At 36.1% G+C, this 21,603-nt stretch overlaps 1 protein-coding gene and 2 long non-coding RNA genes across 3 annotated transcripts; 2 read left to right on the forward strand and 1 right to left on the reverse strand.

The window, feature by feature from the left end:
* The first annotated feature begins 11 nt into the window (after nucleotides 1–11).
* LOC126373409 (uncharacterized) lies at nucleotides 12–1,977 on the forward strand. The gene is made up of 2 exons (XR_007567310.1): nucleotides 12–366; nucleotides 896–1,977. It is a non-coding gene; the product is annotated as an uncharacterized LOC126373409 (long non-coding RNA).
* A 5,374-nt stretch (nucleotides 1,978–7,351) lies between these two features.
* LOC126373411 (uncharacterized) lies at nucleotides 7,352–11,812 on the reverse strand. Its single transcript, XR_007567312.1, has 2 exons — nucleotides 11,396–11,812; nucleotides 7,352–11,253 (listed from the first exon to the last, which is right to left on the reverse strand). It is a non-coding gene; the product is annotated as an uncharacterized LOC126373411 (long non-coding RNA).
* Nucleotides 11,813–14,363: 2,551 nt separating this feature from the next.
* On the forward strand, nucleotides 14,364–21,431 carry LOC126373398 (uncharacterized). Its single transcript, XM_050019566.1, has 3 exons — nucleotides 14,364–14,580; nucleotides 20,509–20,629; nucleotides 20,839–21,431. The coding sequence occupies exons 1-3, from the start codon at nucleotides 14,487–14,489 to the stop codon at nucleotides 20,954–20,956; spliced, it is 333 nt and encodes a 110-aa protein (XP_049875523.1). The 5' UTR covers nucleotides 14,364–14,486; the 3' UTR covers nucleotides 20,957–21,431.
* The last annotated feature ends 172 nt before the right edge of the window (nucleotides 21,432–21,603 follow it).

Genomic DNA, 21,603 nt, shown 5'->3' on the forward strand with positions numbered 1-21,603 from the left:
TATATAAAACGTTCATTTGCGTCTGCCCGGAACTAAATAGTTGGACTTTTACAAAAACCCCGACCTTATTAGCATCTAATCTGATAGTTTTGAACGCATAAACATGAAATCCGCTTTGAACCAGTTCGTGATTTAAGAAACAGTTTTAATGATTGTCGCCTTCTTGGAGAGGTGGAAGTTTCAAATGGAAATGGGCCGGACATTTGGCTTTTTTCATGACATATTGCAGATTGCTATGCCAGCTATGCTACTGATATTCACCACTTGGCTGGGTATACATGGCTAGTGTACTCACATGGCTAGTTGAGAGAAGGGTCGGTGCATCAAAGCCGTCACAGGATGGTGGCTGCAAGAAGGGATTACCGGGTGAGAGCCCTCAGCGCTCCCCATTTGTCCGGTCAAGTAGTTAATGCCATCTGCGGCAAATCTACAATAAGTCACACCAAAAAAATAAGCAAGAAGGGAAAAGGCCAGTGGGCAGACCAGCTCGGCCCAGTTGTCAGATGACATGTCCACTACGACCACTGGTTGCAACTTGGTTGCAACAACGCTCTGGCATGTTGTCTTCGAGTTCGATTCATGGTGGGACCATTGTCAAGAATCACTTTTAAGACTGCCTCCTGGTTTGATCAGGAAATTGTCTGCGTGACCCGTGGCGGTTGTACCACGAGTCATACAGGGGAAATTGCTGACTGAATCACCTGACTTTAGTTGTATATAGACAGGGTGTTAGTGACATCGTAACGAATACTGAGGGGACGATTTTGACCATGATTCTGAGTTAATATCAAGTGGAATTTTCGGTTATGATGTCACTAATATCCTGTATGTGTGCAATAAAGTATATTTGATATGATTGTCCTAAATTAAGATCATTCCTTGCTTTTGGTTCCAGCTGAAGGAAGTCGTCGCTACTGATGTTCCTTGATGATTACAGAGGGGGGTTGAATAGTAACCGTACGACATATCATACCCGTTTTACTTCTACTTTTTTGAACTTAGAATCAAGAGCGGCCGTAAGTGTTTCTCTGATTGCCAACTTGTGCTCTGCTGGGAGTTTGTGTAGCTATGCTTCATGTTGCCATGTTGTTTATTGCCAAACCAGAAAGCGGCCTCGACACGTGGCACTGGACCTTCCCACGTGCCATACACGACTTGGTACGTCATTGACAGCAGATGCTTCGTTATGGCCATATCCGTCTTAATACGTAATCAAATGTGGTCCAAAGTTGGTTAATCATTATTTATGGCCCGCTTCAACGCTGGCTGAAAGTATATCTGCCAGATATTTAAATTTGGGTAAACAGTGGGGGTAAAAAAGAACCCATAGAAGCAATTCATCTAAAAAGCAATATTGCTATTCGACATTTGCGTAAATGCGTAGTAAATGCCAAGTAATGTCAAATAGCACTATGGACACAAGATACAGAAATAACGACAACAGATTCAGAAAGGTATAACTTGCTTGATGTAGCCGTTTAAACTCCCCAGAGATAGAATAATTTGCAGGCACTCTACATACGAAGTTTGGATGACATGAAGAACCGTGTGCTAGAGTGCTCTACAGCAGAGTCGCTGGTAGGTATCCGGGTATAATTTGAACAATTACCTTGAATGTGAAGTTGGGTCTAAATCTCAGTGCGGTATTTGAGGGGGGGGGGGGAGAGGCATCGCGTAACCATGGCAGCCAGTAAAGCTACCTAAATTTTTGTTTAACTTATAGGCGTTACTACCTTCTTCTTTAAGAAGGGTAAAGGTATAATAATAAGGTAATAAATGCTAAGGAGAGAGAGAGAGAGAGCTCGTCAAGTCAAATAATTCCAACGGATTTACATTTAATTTACTCCATTAGACATTGTATGGGACATACCTAATAGTCTACCAGTCACATCTTTAGCGCGAGCAAGCCAACGCGTCTCAATGTTTGGATCTTGTAATTTAATTAATATCCTAAGTAATACAGTTCATTCAATTATTTGTGTGGGGTTTTATTATAATTTACCAGCGCTCCCTACAGACATTCATTAATAACCAATAATATCAATTTAATTATTATTTACGTTGTTGTGTTAAACGGACACATTCTCAATGAATGTGTAAGTATGACAGAGTTACTACGAATAAACAGAGTTAATAATTTAAATCCATTTAATAATACATTATTAATAAATTCACGCCACGTTCTTCGTGTGGCGCCACTTTTTATTTATTCGTGTAATAGTAGGTACCTAATGTCATTGTGAGTCTGATAAGTATTTGGATTTCCCCGCATCCTGTATCGTTTTTCCCTGAGCTATAAATCTGATTTACGGGGCATATAGTAAACAATATACGTAATTATGTGTTTTTGTATAAACATAAGCAATGTCATTGTTTATCGGGCACAAACACCATCTAATTTTATTTTAAGTTATATCTCTTATTTTCTTATCCGTCGAAAAGGAAAGGGACGGGTAATCGACAAGCATAAAATTTATGGAACACACGTCAATTTTAAGCAAAAAAAACAATAACAACCCTACTAAAATTTTGCATTGACTAATAACCCGACAGAATTAAGTTGACAGCACACGTCAAACGGTTTGCATACCAGCGAGATATCTTTTTGATTCGCCCGCGTTATTCATTCATTAACTCATTCTTGCTAAAATTAAGAGCTGTCAATCATCCGTCCCTTTCCATTTGGGGGGTAAGAAAATGATAGGTATAACTTAAAGTAAAATTAGGAGGTTTCTGCAGGAATCGGGGCCAATGTCTACCTTAACGTAATAATACATAAAATAAAATATAAAACTAAAACACTGTGTTGCCATTTCTTGTGCTCTTTTGGTGGTGCACGTTGGCGGACTACCTTGGAAGCGTTGGTATACAACACCCTTCGGCCAAAAATGCTTCCTTATAAAGGTGTCCAGCTTGCTCGTCGGCAGAAGTATCCCAAAAGATATCTCTTCTTCTATCGTGTGGGTTGTGAGGTGAATTACCAACCTCATCAACCCTGGTGTCAAGGTTATTATTGAGCCGCCAAAGGCCCATGACATGGCTCATGTAACGATTACTCACTTAAATCACTATGTAGTAAGTAGTACTGTGGCTCCAATGTTTACAAACCAACAACCATTTCAGGGAATCAGTCACCGACAGATGTAGCCACTAGTGACTCAAGCGAAGGTCAACTTCTTGTTATCTTGACCTGTTATCCGCATAACATTGGACATTGTGACGTCATAACCTCCGTTGACCCCGCCGGTTACGGCGATATCATAACAACGAATTATTTTTAACAATTAATTTATTTAAGTCATAAATATAAAACGGACTTAAGAGTAAATCAAATTGTATTGTATTGAAGCCGTGACATTACAGTTGGAAGAAATCTCACTTTGAGGTCGCAGTTTTGAATCCCAACACGGGCCTAAACCAATCATAAAAATGATTATCGCGTGCTCAGCGTGAAACCGACATTCTCGAAAAATTCGTCTCGGAGGTAGTGACCTTACCTGTATTGGGCTGATATTCCCTTCCAGGGTTGGAAAGCTGACAAGCAGTCGCTTCTGTAAAAAAAACCGGATCTGTCCGATCTTGAGGTTAGGTAAGTGGACCCCGTGATAGGTTCCATCAAACATAAGGTGAATTGTCAATCTCGTAAAATTTTGATTACACTGTCGCTTTTCGTAATCGTTCGCAACTTAGCTAAGGCCCCTGTTATGTAAGTGGAGCGGACCACAGGAAGATGGAACAGAGAAGAATCAAGAACTCTGGCTAAATTTGGATCGCATTCAAATTCAAAAATATCTTTAGTCGTCTCAACTGCCTAAAACTACCGTAGCATCTCACAACCTGTATAGCCGGGGAAAAGAAGCTGCTAGAAAAGCCTCGGCGCCTCGGCACAGGGCCCTAGACGTTCTTTTTTTAAAAGAAAGATAAAACACTAAGCACACACAACACACAACAAAAACACTAAAACACTGGTATAAGGCCGCCTATTGTGCTTATGTTTTATTCGTATGTTTATGTCCTTTATATATGTTGTTGTGCAATAAAGTATTATTGATTGATTGATTGATTAACACTGTTATACAATTGAGTCTTCTTCTTCTTCTATCGTGTGGGTTGTGAGGTGGATTACCAACTCATCAAACCTGGTGTCAGGGTCACTATTGAGCCGCCAAACGTCTCGACGTGCCTTCCGAAACACGGATCGTATTACTTTCGGACAACCAGGTGATCAGATTGTAAAGTCCTAACCAAACTAGGGATCATAAAGTGATTTTTGTGATATGTCTCCACCGGGATTCGAACCCGGGACCTCCGGATCGTGAGCCCAACGCTCAACCACTGCAATACATTATAATTTAGTAATTTGACTGCCTAATATCAGTTCCAAGACAGCTAATCCCATGCATCATAGATACGAAAGTACGACTGGAGGATGGTATCTGGCCAGATTCATCATCATCAGCCCGTTAACGTCCCCATTGCTGGGGCAAGGGCCTTGCCTATGGATGGATAGGGAGATCGGGCCTTAAATCATCACGCGGGCCCAGTGCGGATTGATGGTTATTAACGACTGCTAATGCAGCCGGGACCAACGGCTTAACGTGCCTTCCGAAGCGCGGAGGAGCTCGAGATGAAAACTTTTTTTTTGTGGTCAAAGTACGACTGGAGGATGGTATCTGGCCAGATTATCAGACTTTTAAGCTACTTCTTACGAATATCGGAACAAGTTTTATGCATAGTAACCGGATTTAGAGTTACGCATGTATTATTACGTAAACTTTTTTTTTTGACGTGATATTGTAGATTTGCCGCAGATGGCATTATTAACTACTTGGCCGGAGTTACGTAAACTACACGAGGAGACAAACAACACCTGGGGTTTAAAAAAGCCGCATTGAATCGATTCATTTAAAAAAAGCAAAAATGATATTTCACATTTACGGATATATAAACGTAAATGCGCAATGTCAACAGGTTTTTAAATAGCATTTTTTTTTAGATGAATTGCTTCAATGTGTTTTTTTTAGTCACCCACGTGGTATTAAGGTGTAATAAACAAAGTCACGCTTGCAGCTACTAATGGGGTGCACAGAGATACAAGTCGTTAAAAAGACAATCGTCAACTTAACAGTTTACCTTACACTTAATTAAAAAAATATTTTTAACTGTCAAATCTATCGTCATTACCTGGATATTATATGACGGCCTCTGTGGTCCAGTGGTAAAAGCGTTGGTCTCTCGGTCTAGAAGCTCAGGGCTCGATTCTCGGTCATTGCAGGCGACTGTCCGAAAGTAAGATGATCCGTGCTTCGGGGGGCACGTTAAGCAGTCGGCCCAAGCTACTAGGTACTATTTACTTAAGTAAACATATATTATTATGTAGTCGTCTTCTTCTCTTCTCACGATAAGATGTAGTCGTTATATGAACCATGTCAGGGACTTTGGCGGCTCAATAGTAACCTAAATACACTATTTTTAATTGTGATTATGTGTGTTATAAAATTATAGACTGTAACTGTCTGATTTGGAAATAAATAAGTATTCTCACTATTGCAAAATTCCATGACATGAGGAAACTTTTTTTCTATGACTTATGGTAGATTTTCCGCAGATGGCATTAGCTACTTGGCCGGACAAATGGGGAGCGCTGACGGGTCTCACCGCACCCGGTACAAAATTTAAGGCAACAGGCCAGTTTGGCGCTAAACTGGGCTCAGAGCATCGTTTGAGAGGATTACATTTGAAAGAATTAGTCGACCCTAGTGGGACGATGGCAATAAGCGCTCAATGAGGGAGCATGAGGAAACATAATCTATAAATCCGCTTTAAAAATATGTTGATGATCTAATATTATGTACGTAATTCTAAGAAGTATCTGTGTTCATCTTTATATTAATATAAACAAGTGCTATTTTAATGATACTTTATTGTAACGTCACTATTCAGTGAATATTACGTCACACATAATTGCATAATAATTATTTGATTTATTTGTTATAGGTAACATCGGTTCTACTAGCGTTAACAGACAGATAAAATATTCCAATCAGACGAAAGAACGTTGATGTTCAATTTCAAAATTCGAACATATACTATAATATTCAAATTCAAATTCAAAATATTTATTTCGGAATAGTCCATATTTAGTTAGTAACAAAAGGCTTAACCTAGTATTAGTAACAGATTCGAAAGACGAACAACATAAAAATAAAACACAAGAGACCGGCCCGAATCACCGAAGCCGCGGGCAGCTATGTACGAGTAACAGCGTGCAATCGCACCCAGCGGTTCAGCAGCGGCGAATATACTAATAAAATAAAAACAACGGTTTAGATTGAGTGAAGACGGGTTAAAACATGAATTTCGTCAAACTGATATCCGATAAAATTTTACTTCCGCAATATAATTCCGAAGTAAAGTAAGACCAGCGGGGGTGAGGTAAACCTAGCTCAGCCACTGGTGGGAAGCGGAGAGTTACCGTTCTATACGTAGTACGTTATTCTAAGGCTTTAGTACAGTTCATTACCACTTTGCTGACATCTAGACACACGGCGGTGTGCAAGCCAAGTTCGCGTAACATACCGGTTAAAATACACGAACCATTTTTCTGTCAGGTTACAGTCCCTGTGATTTGCCCCTTCTGTCCTGCATTGCCGTACTGATGGCTTCCATCGCCGCCTCTGCAACCATTGAGATCTACACCCGTATCCCTAGGCAAGGGTTCTACGTTATACCCTACAGCCTCAGACTCACCCACCAACTCCCTCCGGTCTACTCAATTAAGAGGCGCTTAACCCCGCGGCAAAGTCGCGCCGAATAGGAATTTCCCCAGTGGAGGGCAGAGAAGATGACTCTATACCTCTTGAGGCCAGGTTAGTGAAAAGTCTTAACGAAATCTAGAAAAGATGTATGAGGACGAATGGGTATCAAAGAACAATTATAATATAAAAGTATTAAGGAGCCTCGAAAGGTTCAGTCAGGTCTTACTTCGTTTAGATACGAACTTGGCTTTTTTCACATTTATGCTTTGGATGTGTTTTGTAGTAATCCAGTAAGATGACAGCATTAATACTTTTTGCTCTGTAAGGAAATAGGTGATTTCTACTAAAATCAAATTAGAAAAATAGATTAAATTAGTTAGTGTCAGATTTGTCAAGTAAGTATGTATTAAAATTAAGCTTTTTTAATAAATCGATATAAAATGCAAACATTAATATTGTTAACTTTCTGTGCTAATTTTAAATCATTAATTTATAGATTATGAATTTATTATTTAGTATTTTATCATGTATGTCCCTGTCTCTTAATTCTGTTGCTGAGGCAGTCAGCTTGCGGTTATAGTGTGAGAGAAATGTCACTTCAACCAAAGAGCATTATGTATTTATTTATTTTCATGGGATAACAAACAATTATACATCATATGTTAACAATAGTTGTAAGATATTTCCACATAAGTACATGTACAATCACTCATATTATGCACGTATTAAGGGTTGACTCTACTTCAACTATTAAACAAAAAAGCGCATTCAAATCGTTCAGTTCAGTTGCTTAGATCTCGACTAAAAACACCAAAAACGCAAGGTACATCCTAAGCCCTTTAACAACAGCTTAAACTTAAGGCTTAGACATAATTCTAGTTCATAACTTTTGTCCACAGTCTTGTACTGTTAACCAAGGTATAGATTTATTCCAAGATTGAGAGCCAGAGCTTACCACTCTGGGTTTCTAGATAAGTTACCTAATTTTATTCTCTATACTTCTCTTCTTTTGGGAAGTAAATAAGTATGTTTTTTTTACACGGATGGACAGCTATTCAGCCTTCAATGTGGCCGGCTGTTTAATACAAAGTTCGGCTTTAATAATAATAAATTGCTTTATTTCAGATGACAATGATCCATAATTTACATAATAAAACATTCAAATAAATTTAAATAATATACAAAATAAAATCAAATAAAATATAATAAAAAATAATAAAATAAAATATTATAATATAAAACAATTTATTTATTTATTTCTTTCTTTTATTCAATGATCACAAAATAGGTTAAAATTTATATTAGTACCTTCTCACTGGCATCGGTACAGGCACATGTCTGTCGCCGCAATGCCGGAGATAAGGACAGTCCAGCCTATCACCGATCATCTGCAGGATGATATTGGCTTAGCCAACTCCATTCCAGCTCACGAGAGAGGACACCGCCGTTGCTGTAGAGCATACTCCATCACGCGTCCTTACTTCTATTTGATGCATAAAGTCTAACGGCCTTACAAATAAACCCTGTGTAACTTTTTATACCGATCATAACCTAAGAATAAGCACGATCTACAAATAAGCAAATAGCATACAGCGCCATCCGCGTCCAGTTCAACAACGCTTTTAGGGTGTTATTGCGGCTGCCTCGCTTCTGTAGCGCCTCGGGCATGTTCGCTGAAGCTCGCGTCGACTGCTTTTATATGACTATGAGGAAGCGATGCACGTCTCTGGTGCGCAGGGTGCGGGGCAGCGGCAACCCCGCCCTCTCGATGATAGGTGCGCGACTCGACTGCCCGTATCTGCGTAGATGCTGTGACTTGCATGTCATAGCATCTAATATTAGATAAGGCTACCAACATCTAGAATAAGTTTACTAACACATATGAGACATGTTTCAATAAGGTTTAAGTTCGGAATAACCTAAAACTGACTGACATTGACAGATGTGATTTTTTGGTTTCTTCTCGGATTTTTTAAATTATCTCCTTATTATCATGTATGTCCCTAGGCTTATACCAGGTTTAACGATTCCTAGTATAATCTTGAAATAAGGATGGAATTTTTATTTGTGAGGCCGTTAGAATCGAGTCAAACAAAAGTTAATTTCCTGTACTCAACCGGGATCCAAACCCGGACCTCTGGTATGTACGTCAACTGAATATTCTTATGCCGGCGGTACAACAAAACCGAGGTGTTTTTTTTTATTAATAATCGTACTGTGCGAGAGTAACTTGTCAGACTGGATTCCTTGCGCCCATTGCTATGGCATACTGATGGTTTAATACGTTATAATTGTTTTTTATACCATGTAAGTAAATAGCGGAAAGCGAATCTAGTTATGCTTCTTCGGAGCGACTGAAAAACAGCGTCTGTTTCTTCGGAAATAGACACAATGCTGAGTTCGTGTCCTATTCACTGCTGTGCCACAATATGTACTGAGTTTTAAAAATTGTTTTATGATATTTTGTTGTTTTTACTCTATTTGTAACACTTCGTATGTAATGTGTCACAATTTGTTGAATAAACATTTTCTCTCTCTCTCTCTTTCTCTCTCTTCTTCTTGTCTCGAAAGAGCTGTGAAGTGGGAAACCGACCTCACTTGCCTTCACTTATCATCATCTCCCTATGGTTTTCACGTTTTTCACAGGGTCCGTTTACGTAACCTGAAGATTTGACAGGTCCGGTTTCTTACAGAAGCGACTGCCTCTCTGACCTTCCAACCCGCGAAGGCAAAACCAGCCCAATGCAGGTTAGGTCACATACCTCCGAAAATGCATTTCTCGGGAATGTGGGTTTCCTCACCTGAGCTCGTGATAATCATTTATGATCCAAATATGAATTCGGAAACAAATTCGACAATCATTGGTTTACGACTGTGCTGGATTTGAACCTGTGACGTCAAAGTGAGAGGCAAGCAACTGGATTACTACGGCTCTCACCCCGTAATATATGGGTTTAAAACATAGCTGGCGAGGAGTGCACCTCTGCCTTCGGGGATAAAGATGTGATGCTATGTTTGATGCAAGATTTTCTCAAACCCGCTGCGTTTCATAACTTACAGCACTACCAAGCTTGTCAACACAATCGTCGCCTCGCAGATAATTATAGCAAGTCAATAATGACGGCGTTGCCTCACTAAAGACACGTTAAAGGTATGATCGACTGTCATCATTCGCCTTTTACCCGCCCTTCCAAAAAAAAAGGTACTTTATGCGGCAATTTTTGTAGCTTATTATTATTTATTATTATCATTTGGGCAGTGGAAAGAAGGTCATTCAGGATTGTAGGGTATGGTTTATTTTATTAATATACTCTGGTCATTTAGACCTACAAGTCGTCAGAAGGAATTAATGTGTAGCTGTGTTAGCCTAATTGGACGAACGCTTGACTCTCATTGTGATGTCGCCGGTTCAAATCGAGGTACGTGTTTCGAACTCATATTTGAATCTTTAATGATTATCATGCGTTAAGAGGTAAAGGAAAACATCGTGAGGAATCCCATATACCTGAGAAATGTGTTTTCGGAGGTTCGTGACATCTGTAATGGGGGTTTCCCTCCAAGGTGGAAGGTCAGGCAGTCGCTTCTGTACCAAATCGGACCTGTCAAATCTGCAGGTTAGGCAAGCGGACCCTGTGGGAAACAGGACAACGCTAGAGAGGTGATGATATGGTGACAATTCACCACTCATATAGATAAGATTGGTTAAAGATACTAGATAGATAGATGTAGTGTACAAGAAAACTTGTATAATATCCTCGAGAAGCTAAGTAGTTCGAGTTTTTTTTCTACTTCCACTTCAGTGTTGAAGAGATCTTCAGTCGTATGAGTTATGGGGTCGATGACCGACCTTATCAACCCTGTGAGGGCTACTATTGAGCCACCAAAGGCCTCTGACATAACTTAATGGTTAATAGCTTAATGGTTGAAGTGATAAATATAAGTATTACCTAGAATATAACAAATTACATTAACACATTCGTGTGGGTTTTTCTAAAAAGCGGAGAAACACTGTTCGGATTAATTTCTTATTTTATAAATACGATTCGAAGTAGTTCGAAATGGACATTTTAAATTGAGGTGACATTCAAACTCACTTAATTACAATTTGTGATTTTATTATATTTGTTTATGTTCTCAGATTAAAAAAGAACGCAGTAGACCTTTTTTACGTACTGAGTTCGTGAGGCAGATACCTTTTTAATTGGGTTGTGTACGGTCACGAGCATTAATATGTATACACTTTGGTACCATGTCACATTAACTTTTTTGACAAATTGAAATGTAAGTCTCACTAAACGTCAAATATGTTAGTGCGACAGAGTCCTAAAGTGGGTACATTATATTACTCATGACTGTACTAGGTTCAAGATCATCAATTTAAGAGCCGCGCTCGTGTCGGTGTAGCATTCTCCATGCTACTTTTTAGGGAAAAATAGGGCAGTGGTTTCCCTCTTGCCTTCCGCCCCGCAGTACTCTGACAGAAGGTAGGTAGGCTCTGTAGGTTCAAGATACATTATGAAAATCTGATTATTAAATAAACACAGATCTAAAACTAACGAAAATAATTTCCTTTTTTCTATTTAACTTATTTATGAATTTTAATCAAGAAAAACGTAACAATAAGTCAGACATTTTACCACGTTTTTCTATGACGTCACAGTGTGCTTTTGCATACAAAATCCATAGTAATTTTGTGTTTTGACGTTTATTAAAAAGTAACTGTTTTGACTAGTTGGAAACTAGCCTATTCTATTCTATTGTATAACTATTGTATCTGATACTCCGGACCTTACCAGGTTTAGGTACTTAACTGAATTGATAATACTACTAAAATACTTCCTGCAGCTGAATTTCTACAGTATTAAGAGAACGTTCAGCTTAGTATACATGATGTTAGTGACACTGTAACAAAAACTTTAAGGGATTGTTTCAGACTATTATTCTGAGTTGATATCAAATGGAATTTCCTGTCTGAAAATTCATGAAAATTTTAGTGCTTTATTTATTACCAAAGATAAAATAAGAACCCAAAGATAAAATAAAAAAAATAAAAATGTCAAATTATAATATATTACCTGTCGCTAGGAATTACTTCGTGTATCGGCAATAAATTTCGAACAATAATAATTTAAAAATAACATAACACATTGTTGGAGTCATATTTAGAAGTATTTATTCGTAATCACCATAAAAAAGCAGTAAATTATGAGTAATAAATAAATGAGTATGTACAGTTTCAGATATGTATACTGTACGTACCTACAAGTTAGTTTATTATAATTCATTCATTATAAATACATTTTTTTATAACGAATTGATTCCACGTTTAAATATTGTATATGGGTTGTTCTTCTTTTTTATCGACAATGATCTGTCCTTCGTTCTGCTTCTGATAAGTTACGTTTTAGAATTTTATTTCATGTTTTGATTGTCCAAAAATATAGTTATCTTATTATACTCAAAATACAAGCAAAATACTAATTGGTTCCTCAATTAGTTATTAACGTAGCTTGATCGTTTTTCACAAAATTATGTGACAGAGTGGTAAATTGAAATGCTGTCTCCGATGAAAAGGGCCACTCTGTCACAATATTTTTTGGAATGCGCCTGCAAAGAAAAGTATGTTACCAAGATAAAGAGAACCACTAAATAGTCCTCTACAGACACATCTTTATATGATGTTTTAAAATATTTATTGCCGTTATAATTTTAAAGATGTTAAATCCGATAAATCGAGAAAATGTCTTTTTATTGTCGATAAAAAAGAAGAACGACCCATATATGTACTAATTACCTATTTTTTTGTACTTATTTTTTTTTGATATATGGATTTATAGGCGTCCAAGATGAAATAAAAAAGATAACAACTATAGTTGAAAGAGAAAAATATCGCTTTTCATACATCACACACTCATAAAGATCCAAAATAATTAGCAATATTAACTAATATTGCAATATTAAATTCCAAAAATAATAATTCATTATAATTATAGAGTCGTTCCCGGAAAATAAGTGTAAAATTAATTTGGACAACTATTTGCAATACTAATAATATAGCTAAACACTAATGAAGGATTATAGAAATCTTTTCGGAGATCACTTAAAAACGGACCTTGTAAAAAAACTAAGTATTCACAGTATCGAAATAGTGTAATAAGTTAGTTATTATCGTGTCGGTTGATGCGGTTGGTCATTGACCCACTTGTCAGAACTACTACAGAGTCGGGAAAGGTCCCTGACATGGCTCTCAGTCATAATATCATGTAGGTATAAAGCAATAACCAATGAGAAAACTACAGGGTAACAATTAGACGCGGTTTTGTCACCTATAATACCACCGAATCCACAGAATTATTTTTATATAAATTCGCGGCTACTTCATCCGACCTTACCTTCACACGGCGCCTCGCTTAATCCACAAAGGTTAAAAGTCGTCATACCATCAACATCCAATAGACATAGGCAGCTACACGTACTTATAATTCTGTTATCAGTATAACAAAATAAGCAGTATTACACACAAAACGCCACACGCCAACACAATATCACAGCACCAATTCAGACGTGAAAACCCGAACGAAAATATGCAGAATGTGACCAAAAAAGTATCGTATCAATATAAACGTCCACACGGATCTAACTCCTTTAGAATCCGCCATAAAAAAGTTTGTTTACATCCGAAGATGAATCACTCAAGAATATTATACGTAAAATACCACATTCCTTCTGACGTCCTTTTAAGGCCATCCACAGATGATACGATTGTGCGACCGGTGTTTGGTAGCACAGGTAAAAAAAAACCCGTTGAATATTTAAAATGTTATGACATGATTCGTAATTATTATAATTAGTTCAGTGGCCGAAGTTCAAATATGTTTACGTACTTAAGTGTTTGGAATGCTTCGATTCGAACGCGATCGATTGTTTTAGAAATTCTACGGTGCGTTCCAAAATTTAAAAACCAATGTCATTCCTTCAGCAAAAGCTATTAAAGCTGATCATATCTCTCGAATGCTTAGTGATCTATGAGTTTAGATAACATTTAATTATGTTTCGATGGAAGACAAATGGGGCGTGGTAGTCTCGGTAGATTTTTTATGTGACTTTTTGTAGGTCTATCTCGGATAGAATTTAAGCACTATTTGGCCGAATAAAATATAGTGACCGAGCCCTGAGGGCTCATGCCGTTATAAAAAGGCTTACGCTAAAAATACGCCTGAGAGAAAAAGATAGTGGAGTGCCTATTATTTGAATAGCAGATATATAAAACTAAATACCATAACAAATGTTCCAAACCTTTATGAATTCTAGAAGTGCTCCTCCAAATGTCTTTCTTTTTGTTTTTTTTTTGACGTGGCTTATGGTATATTAATTTATCTACTTGGCTAGAAAAGCGCTGAGAGCTCTTACCCGGGTTCCAAAAGTCTAAAGATAAAATGCCAATAAACAAAACGATGTCCTTTATGAATCAAAAACTGGAATAGTCGGTTGTTATTTATTGTTTATCAAAAATGTTATAACATCATGTTTACCACGTGGTCGGCTGCGTCACCGAGTTTGGGAAAATAGTCGCAAATCGTCAACAGGCCGGTTTTACATAAAAACAACTCGCGTCTCATACTAGCCACAGTCCAACGACAACTCTCATACGAGCGCGTCTTGCCCTGAATATAACTTTCTGTTTAAAATTAAATACTTTTAAAGTTTACGATTTTATTTAATTTAAAAATGGTGTCCAGAATTCTCTGCTTTTCTCTGATGGTGGCAGTGGCGAGTGCCGCGACATTTATCGGAAATTTACCGCAAAAACCTAAAGAATTAGGTAAGTTTTTATATATTTAAGTTGTTTTAGTTATTTATTTAAGTATTATTGTTTTAGCCCACATACAAAAAAAATATAGGATCTTAAACTAATAATACTTGTAAGTAATTGAATTTATTTATCTTTCAATATATTTTTTGTTTATTTATAATAGTTTTTACCATATGTGGAGTTTTCTTCTTTACTATTCTCTCAGACTGAGTCCGGAGTCGAAGTTATCACATCCTGATTTTGTTGACGAGTGGGGGAAAAGCCTGAGGATTTTTGATTTGCATTTGTTTGAGATCCGTTCGATCTAGATTTAAAAATCGTATTGAAGTCAAAAAAAAAAAAAATCTGCGAGCCAATTGACCGTGTTTCACCTTCCATAAAAGATCATAAAAGTTTATCACCTGTCAAACTGCTTTCGAAGTGGCCTAGATCCGGTAGTCATACAATTTGTACTGTATAACTGTACACTTCGGATTTCCCTACAATGTATTAAATTATACACTGATTTTATACATCATTTGAATATCGGAGAAACCAAAACATCGAGTAGAACATTATACATTCATGTTTATTCCATTCAGTCACTATCTTTTAAATTTTCAGTGTTTTGTACAAAATTTAGTCACTTTTGCAATTTAAATATTTTATTTATGTATTTAACTCGGGCAACTTATGCTCATATAATATACAAATACCTCAAAAATATATAGTACGTTAAATTAACATTTTAACAATGTATAAATATATTCAAAATTTTGACTATGACTGCACATTAGTGCTGTGTATATGTCGTATGTATAATAATAGAGTTGTATCGATCCTCCTTTTACAATTCAAATCTCATTGTCTTACTGTTGTGTCATGAAATCTGAGCCTTATTAGGTACCGGACTTAAGTTATCTGTTAATTAGTAGATTTCGGGTATAATAAACAGAACCTTTTTGTCCCTGAATGTATCGTTCTATTAACCTAAGTGTCAATTGTCATTGTGATCTCACTTATCAAAGGACAACTTTAGATAAATATTATATATACACAACCCCACGACCTTTCAACTAAAAGGTTATCCAAATGAGAATTGTACACGTGTTTTTACAAAGTACTTGTGATATTATATTTAAAATATCTAAAATAATTTCTAGATATTATTTAAGTACCTATGTTAACGCTTTTGTAGAAATACCTAGTTCAATAGAGAGGATAACACGGTTTCTTGCTCATTACACGAATATTTGTCGATTTATATACAAAATTAAAAATAAATTTAAAGCTCATAAGAAGTTTATATAAAAAAGGTTATTATAAGATTAATGATTACCCAAATGGTAAAAGTGCCTGATATTAAATGTGTTCCTCTAGTAATTAAATAGCTTGTAGTATATACCTACATTGATTTAAAATATGTGTTACTGTTGCAGTTTCTTGTCATTTCTTTTCCTCGGCTATAACACCTTGCGAAATGACGTATATTCAAAAATGTTAAATTGGCCGTCAAAAAGTTTATCCATGGTAATAAATGGTTGAATAAATGATTCCTTTTACAAATTTTAACTTTGTTAAAAAATGAGTTCAGTATATTTAGTAAAATCTATATAAGGGGAGTATATAAGGGTAAAACGTCGTTTATATAAATTACTTAGTTTCTATTTATAACATCCCTAAGGATTCCCGTATATTGGATTAAGCTTCCTTATAACTTAGACATTTGGAAAACATGATAAAAGCCGAATTAAGCAACAAGTTAGAGAGTTGTACCGGGAACATGCCCCGACTTCCGACTTCTGACTTAGTTAACGAGTGCGCCAAGAATTAGCTAATACGGCGAATAAACGGAGAAACGTTCTTGTTATTACCTTGTTATTCTGGTAAAACAACGGAAAGCGACGGCTATATAATGTATATATTCACATGTAGCAGCAAAATATACATCTTATGTGCTAGGAAGTTAAGAAAAAATATTAAATGCGCACAGCTGCTTTTCATCCCAGATATTTAAAATCCGAATAAAGGAATTCTGCCTAACATGATGGAACATTATGTGGGCAAAGTAGGCCATATTAGGACTTATTGTAATATCTTTTTATACATTTAACAGTAATATTAATTGTAGAGGCTGGTGCCTAAACTGTACTTAGGACGCCATTCCTCCATATGCCTTCAATGGTTTTATGGTAAAATCATCCAGTTTTTTTATGAGCCAAGTGGAAAAGTTGGAATCAAGTATAAACAATAAAAAGACGAAAAAGATCGTGTCAAAGTTACTGTAATTTTCTGCTCTTATTTGATTCCACCAAGATTTTTTGATTTTTTACCTAAATAAACTTTTTTATTATTATTATTATTTAAATCGTAATTAATGACTACGATTCATCAAATACAAATAAGCACAAAAAATCTTTAAAGTTTGTAAACACAACATACACATAACACCACATTGTTTGTTACATATAATTAATATGCCTCACATATAATTTATATGCCTCAGATGGCATTAACTTGGACGGAAGTAAAAAAACAAAATGTATTAATTTTGTCTATAAATATCCGAAAGTTAAGATTGTGTCTGCTACGAGTATTTGTATCTCAAAAAAAAAAAAATACGATACATACCGTACAAGGTTATTTTTTAAAATTTATATTTTTTGACAATACGGTTTATCCTCGTAGGGAGGTCAAATTCCTTTGTGTACACATCTTAATGTTTTTTAAAACTTTAATATATTTTTACTGGCGCCAGTCGATGTGCCATTTTGTTTTTTTTAAATGCTTAACGTTATTTTCGCACAATCTTATAAAACATAGAACAGGATTTTTAATTATATACTTAGCCTTTTATTTATTATACGATAAGACTATTAATATTTAATTTAAGCAGAAATAACATAATAAAATCAAACCAATATTAGCGGATGGATTTAAATATTAAAAAAAACAACAATAAAAAAGTAATCATTTACTAAAAAAAACTATTTGTAACGGTACACAACGGAAAAATATACACTTCTCATCAAAAAAATCGAAACACCTTGCAAGTTTACGTTTTGTCAGGATTATCAGAAAAATGTGTACATTTAGGAATAAATGTTAAATGTCGTTTAATAGTGAGTAATATGAGCTTATCAAATCTTAATGTTAATGTTCTAAATTTAAATGAATTTTTCATAGGTTTCGTATTTTGTTAAATGAGTCATTTTTATTCCGTATGGAGTATAAAGGAAATGGATAAAACAACACACGTAAATGAAAAAAAAGCTAAAAAACGTTTATTTAATAACTTGTATTCCCTCCCCGAGCTCTAATTACTGCTTCCATACGGTTCTTCATCGATCGGATGAGAGTCACGATCACATGCTGTGGTATATTGTCCCATTCCTCTTGGATTGCATCTTGCAGCTGGCTAAGTGTTTTTGGGGCAGGATCTCTAGCTCGAATTCGTCTCTTTAATTCATCCCACAGATGTTCAATGGGATTCATGTCCGGGCTTCTTGCTGGCCATTCCATAATAGAGATATCGACTTCGTTAAGATAATCTCGTACGACGCCCGCGGTGTGAGCCCTAGCATTGTCGTGCATGAATATGAAGCCGTTGCCAATAAAATGTGCATAGGGCATCACATGAGGCTCGAGACACTCTTCGACGTACCGATGACAGTTTAGTGCAGGCAGACGTGGCCCAGACACGAAAGCAAGCTCTGTCTTACCGTCGGCGCTGATTCCTCCCCAAACCGTCCACGAACCGCCACCATAGCTGACCTTTTCTTCAATGCAGCATTGTGCATAGCGTTCTCCGTCTCTTCTGTAGACCTTGTTCCTTCCGTCGTTACCATACAGCATAATTTTACACTCATCAGAAAAGAGAACTTTGCTCCACTGTAGGTATGACCAATTTAGGTGCTCACGTGCAAAGTTAAGGCGCGCTCTTCGATGGTCTGCAGTTAATTTCGGCCCATTTGCTGGCTTATGCGGTACCAGTCCACGATCCTTCAACCTTCTTCTAATTGTAGAGTCACTTACAGCCACCCTTCGTACAACACGAAGCCGCTGCTGCAGTTGAAAAGCGTTAAGGCGTCGATTTCTTAAAGAAGTTCTTACAATAAATCGATCATCTCGCTCAGAAGTGACCCGATTCTTGCCAGATCCTGAACGGCGCGTGAACAAACCAGTCTCCCGATAACGTTTATAGACTCTATGAACAGATGACAGGCTTAGATGCAGTCTTGCAGCCACAACACGCTGACTAAGGCCAGAATCCAGCAATGCCACAACTTGGGCGGCTTCTGTGGGCGAAGTATCCATACGTTTTAGAAAAAAAACCTTTTTTCAGGCGTCCCAAAGTCACAGTATTGAAATAAAAAACAAAAAGTTTAAGGATAGGCGCCAATTTTTAGTTTTTAAACGCTAAATGTACTCCAACCCTAAACACACATTTGTCTCAAAACAGTGATTCATTTCGTTTATAAGATAAACAAATGAAATTCTAATTTTGAATTTAGAATTTTCGCTAATTACTGTAATGGCCAAACTGCCAGCTATACATTTATGTATTTTTTTTCATCGTATGAATTCTTTTTTGTGTTAAATTCGGACAGAAACAATGAAAACGGAAGTGTTTCGATTTTTTTGATGAGAAGTGTATATTTGAAGTAAAAATATGTAAACTTTCATGCTTGTCAAGCTTGTTCAATGATTTCGTGATAACCGTTTCATAATGTATTGTATTCTTGGTTATGGAAATCATACTTTAGTTTCCGTTTCACGGTAGCATAAAATAAAAATAATACTTGATATGATGGTAGATGATAACTCTCTGCCCCGCAATTTTTTTGGAAACCACGTGATATGAATGGGCTACTTTCCAACTAGTCAAATCAGTGACTTTTTACTAAACGTCAAAACACGGAATTGTACATAAAATTTGTATGAAGCACACTATGACGTCATAGAAAAACGTGATAAAATGTCAGACTTATTATACACGGACGTTTTTCTTGATTAAAATTCATAAATAAGTTAAATAGAAAAAAGAAAATGTTTTTCGTTAGTTATAGATCTGCCTTTATTTAGTAATTAGAATTTCATAATTAATCTTGAACCTAATACACGACCCAATTATCTATGATCAAAACATATTCAGTGTATTCAGAAGTGATTTAGAGCTTGAGTCGGGAATCTAACCTGTGATACGTCACACGATGTAAGTCACTTAGGGTGGTATTAACAGCTTCGAGACTGTCTTTAAGATCATGTCAATGTGACAGTTCTCATATAAAAACAGAGACTTGAGCATGATCTTAAGGGCAGTCTCAGCTGAGATTAATTTATTAATACCACCCTTAATCGCGAACACTGTTATCACAGATTATTAAGATGATATTAATAATATCCGTAAAAAATAAATCCATATAAAATATATCTTATTTCCACTAGATTCTATTTGCTATGATCATATATACTAATATTATTTAATACTAGCTTAGACCTCTTCGTTTTCTATGTTGTTAGTGGAAAATTTCATGTAGTCGTGACTGGACCCAAAGTCGTAGGATTAATTTGCAAAATAATATCATTAGGATAATGAACTTATTTATATACTTATGTAATTACTTATACAATCATGAATTATACGTGAAACCGAGTTTTTGATCTAATAAAATATGCTAATACGGTCGTGTGATATAATAATGTGATATAACTTATATGTATAATAATAGTAATATGTATTATTAATAACGATTTACAATACAAGATTTGTTATTTGACGAACAATGGCTTTGTCCACTTCGATAAAAACGGTCAGATTTAAAACTAAAATATTATTATAAAAAATAATTTTAGTAATTCTATTATTTAGTTTAGGACTTTGGTGGGCAACCTTATTTATTATTAAAAAGACGGATTTTGTTAACATTTTACTAATCTTCTCATTCTTTGTTTCAGCACACAAAGAGGGGTGCTATGTGAAGGAAGTTAGTGATGTAATCCCCTTCGGTGAAACCGTTGCACCTATTGGCGTCTGCTACAGAATAGACTGCTCACCCCGCTACTTATACTATGCTTCGTAAGTGTCTCTATATCTCGTCTATAATATTAGAAATTAATATACTTTTTGCTTCTTCAGAGCTTAATGCTATTTGCCCACTCCGGGCCGTTTCTTCTTTGATATAAGTTGAGAGAATGCCCTGAGCCGAGGTTTGAGGCGACTTGGGAATCTTAAGGCATGTTGATTAGCCGGATGACTTATTATAATATCTTTTCTTCTCTTTACAGATGTGGAACTGTTAGTACGTCAGACCCCAAATGTCACGTGTCAGAAGAAGATACCAGCAGACCCTACCCAGACTGCTGTCCGACAATCGTTTGTGACATCGATAACAACTTAATTTAGCGTACGTTCGAAAGTACATTGGATCGATTGGCATTTTGTTCTATGAGAAGAGAACAGAAAAAAAAATCAAGTACAAAAATTCAACAAGCGCCTAGTGCAGAAAATTAGCAAAGTGACACAAGATTCTTTTGCTATAAAGAAACGGCAGGCGCTTAAGATTTTTTCTTGGACAATTGGAATGGAATCGAGTGGAAATGGAAAATGATGAAAATTGCTAAAAGCAAAGATTAGAGGCGTTCCGGTGCGTTTTTTGTATATTTTGAAAGTGAAGAGAATAATAAGATGTGACGAAGATAGAATCATGTTGAATGTAGACAAATGCCAACTTTGCCATTGTTTCCAAAAGACTTTTGGATAGAGTTCCTTACAAACGAGTTAGTTAATGGTCCATTAGTCTAACTCAAGAAGCTATCTTGCCACCAAATTGTTAAAGTTATTTATTTTAGTAAATTAAAATTAAAGATTATTTTGGTAACACTTGTTTTTTACTTACTTACATTATATTATTTAATTATGTTGCTCTAAAACCCAACATAAAATTCAAAGTAGTGAAAGAGACTCACATTTTGCCAATAAATTAATTATTAGAATAAGAATTTATCAAAACACAATTATACAACGTAACGTGGAATCACACAGGACAAGTA

Source organism: Pectinophora gossypiella, chromosome 15 (assembly GCF_024362695.1).
Source record: "Pectinophora gossypiella chromosome 15, ilPecGoss1.1, whole genome shotgun sequence".
NCBI lineage: Eukaryota > Metazoa > Arthropoda > Insecta > Lepidoptera > Gelechiidae > Pectinophora > Pectinophora gossypiella.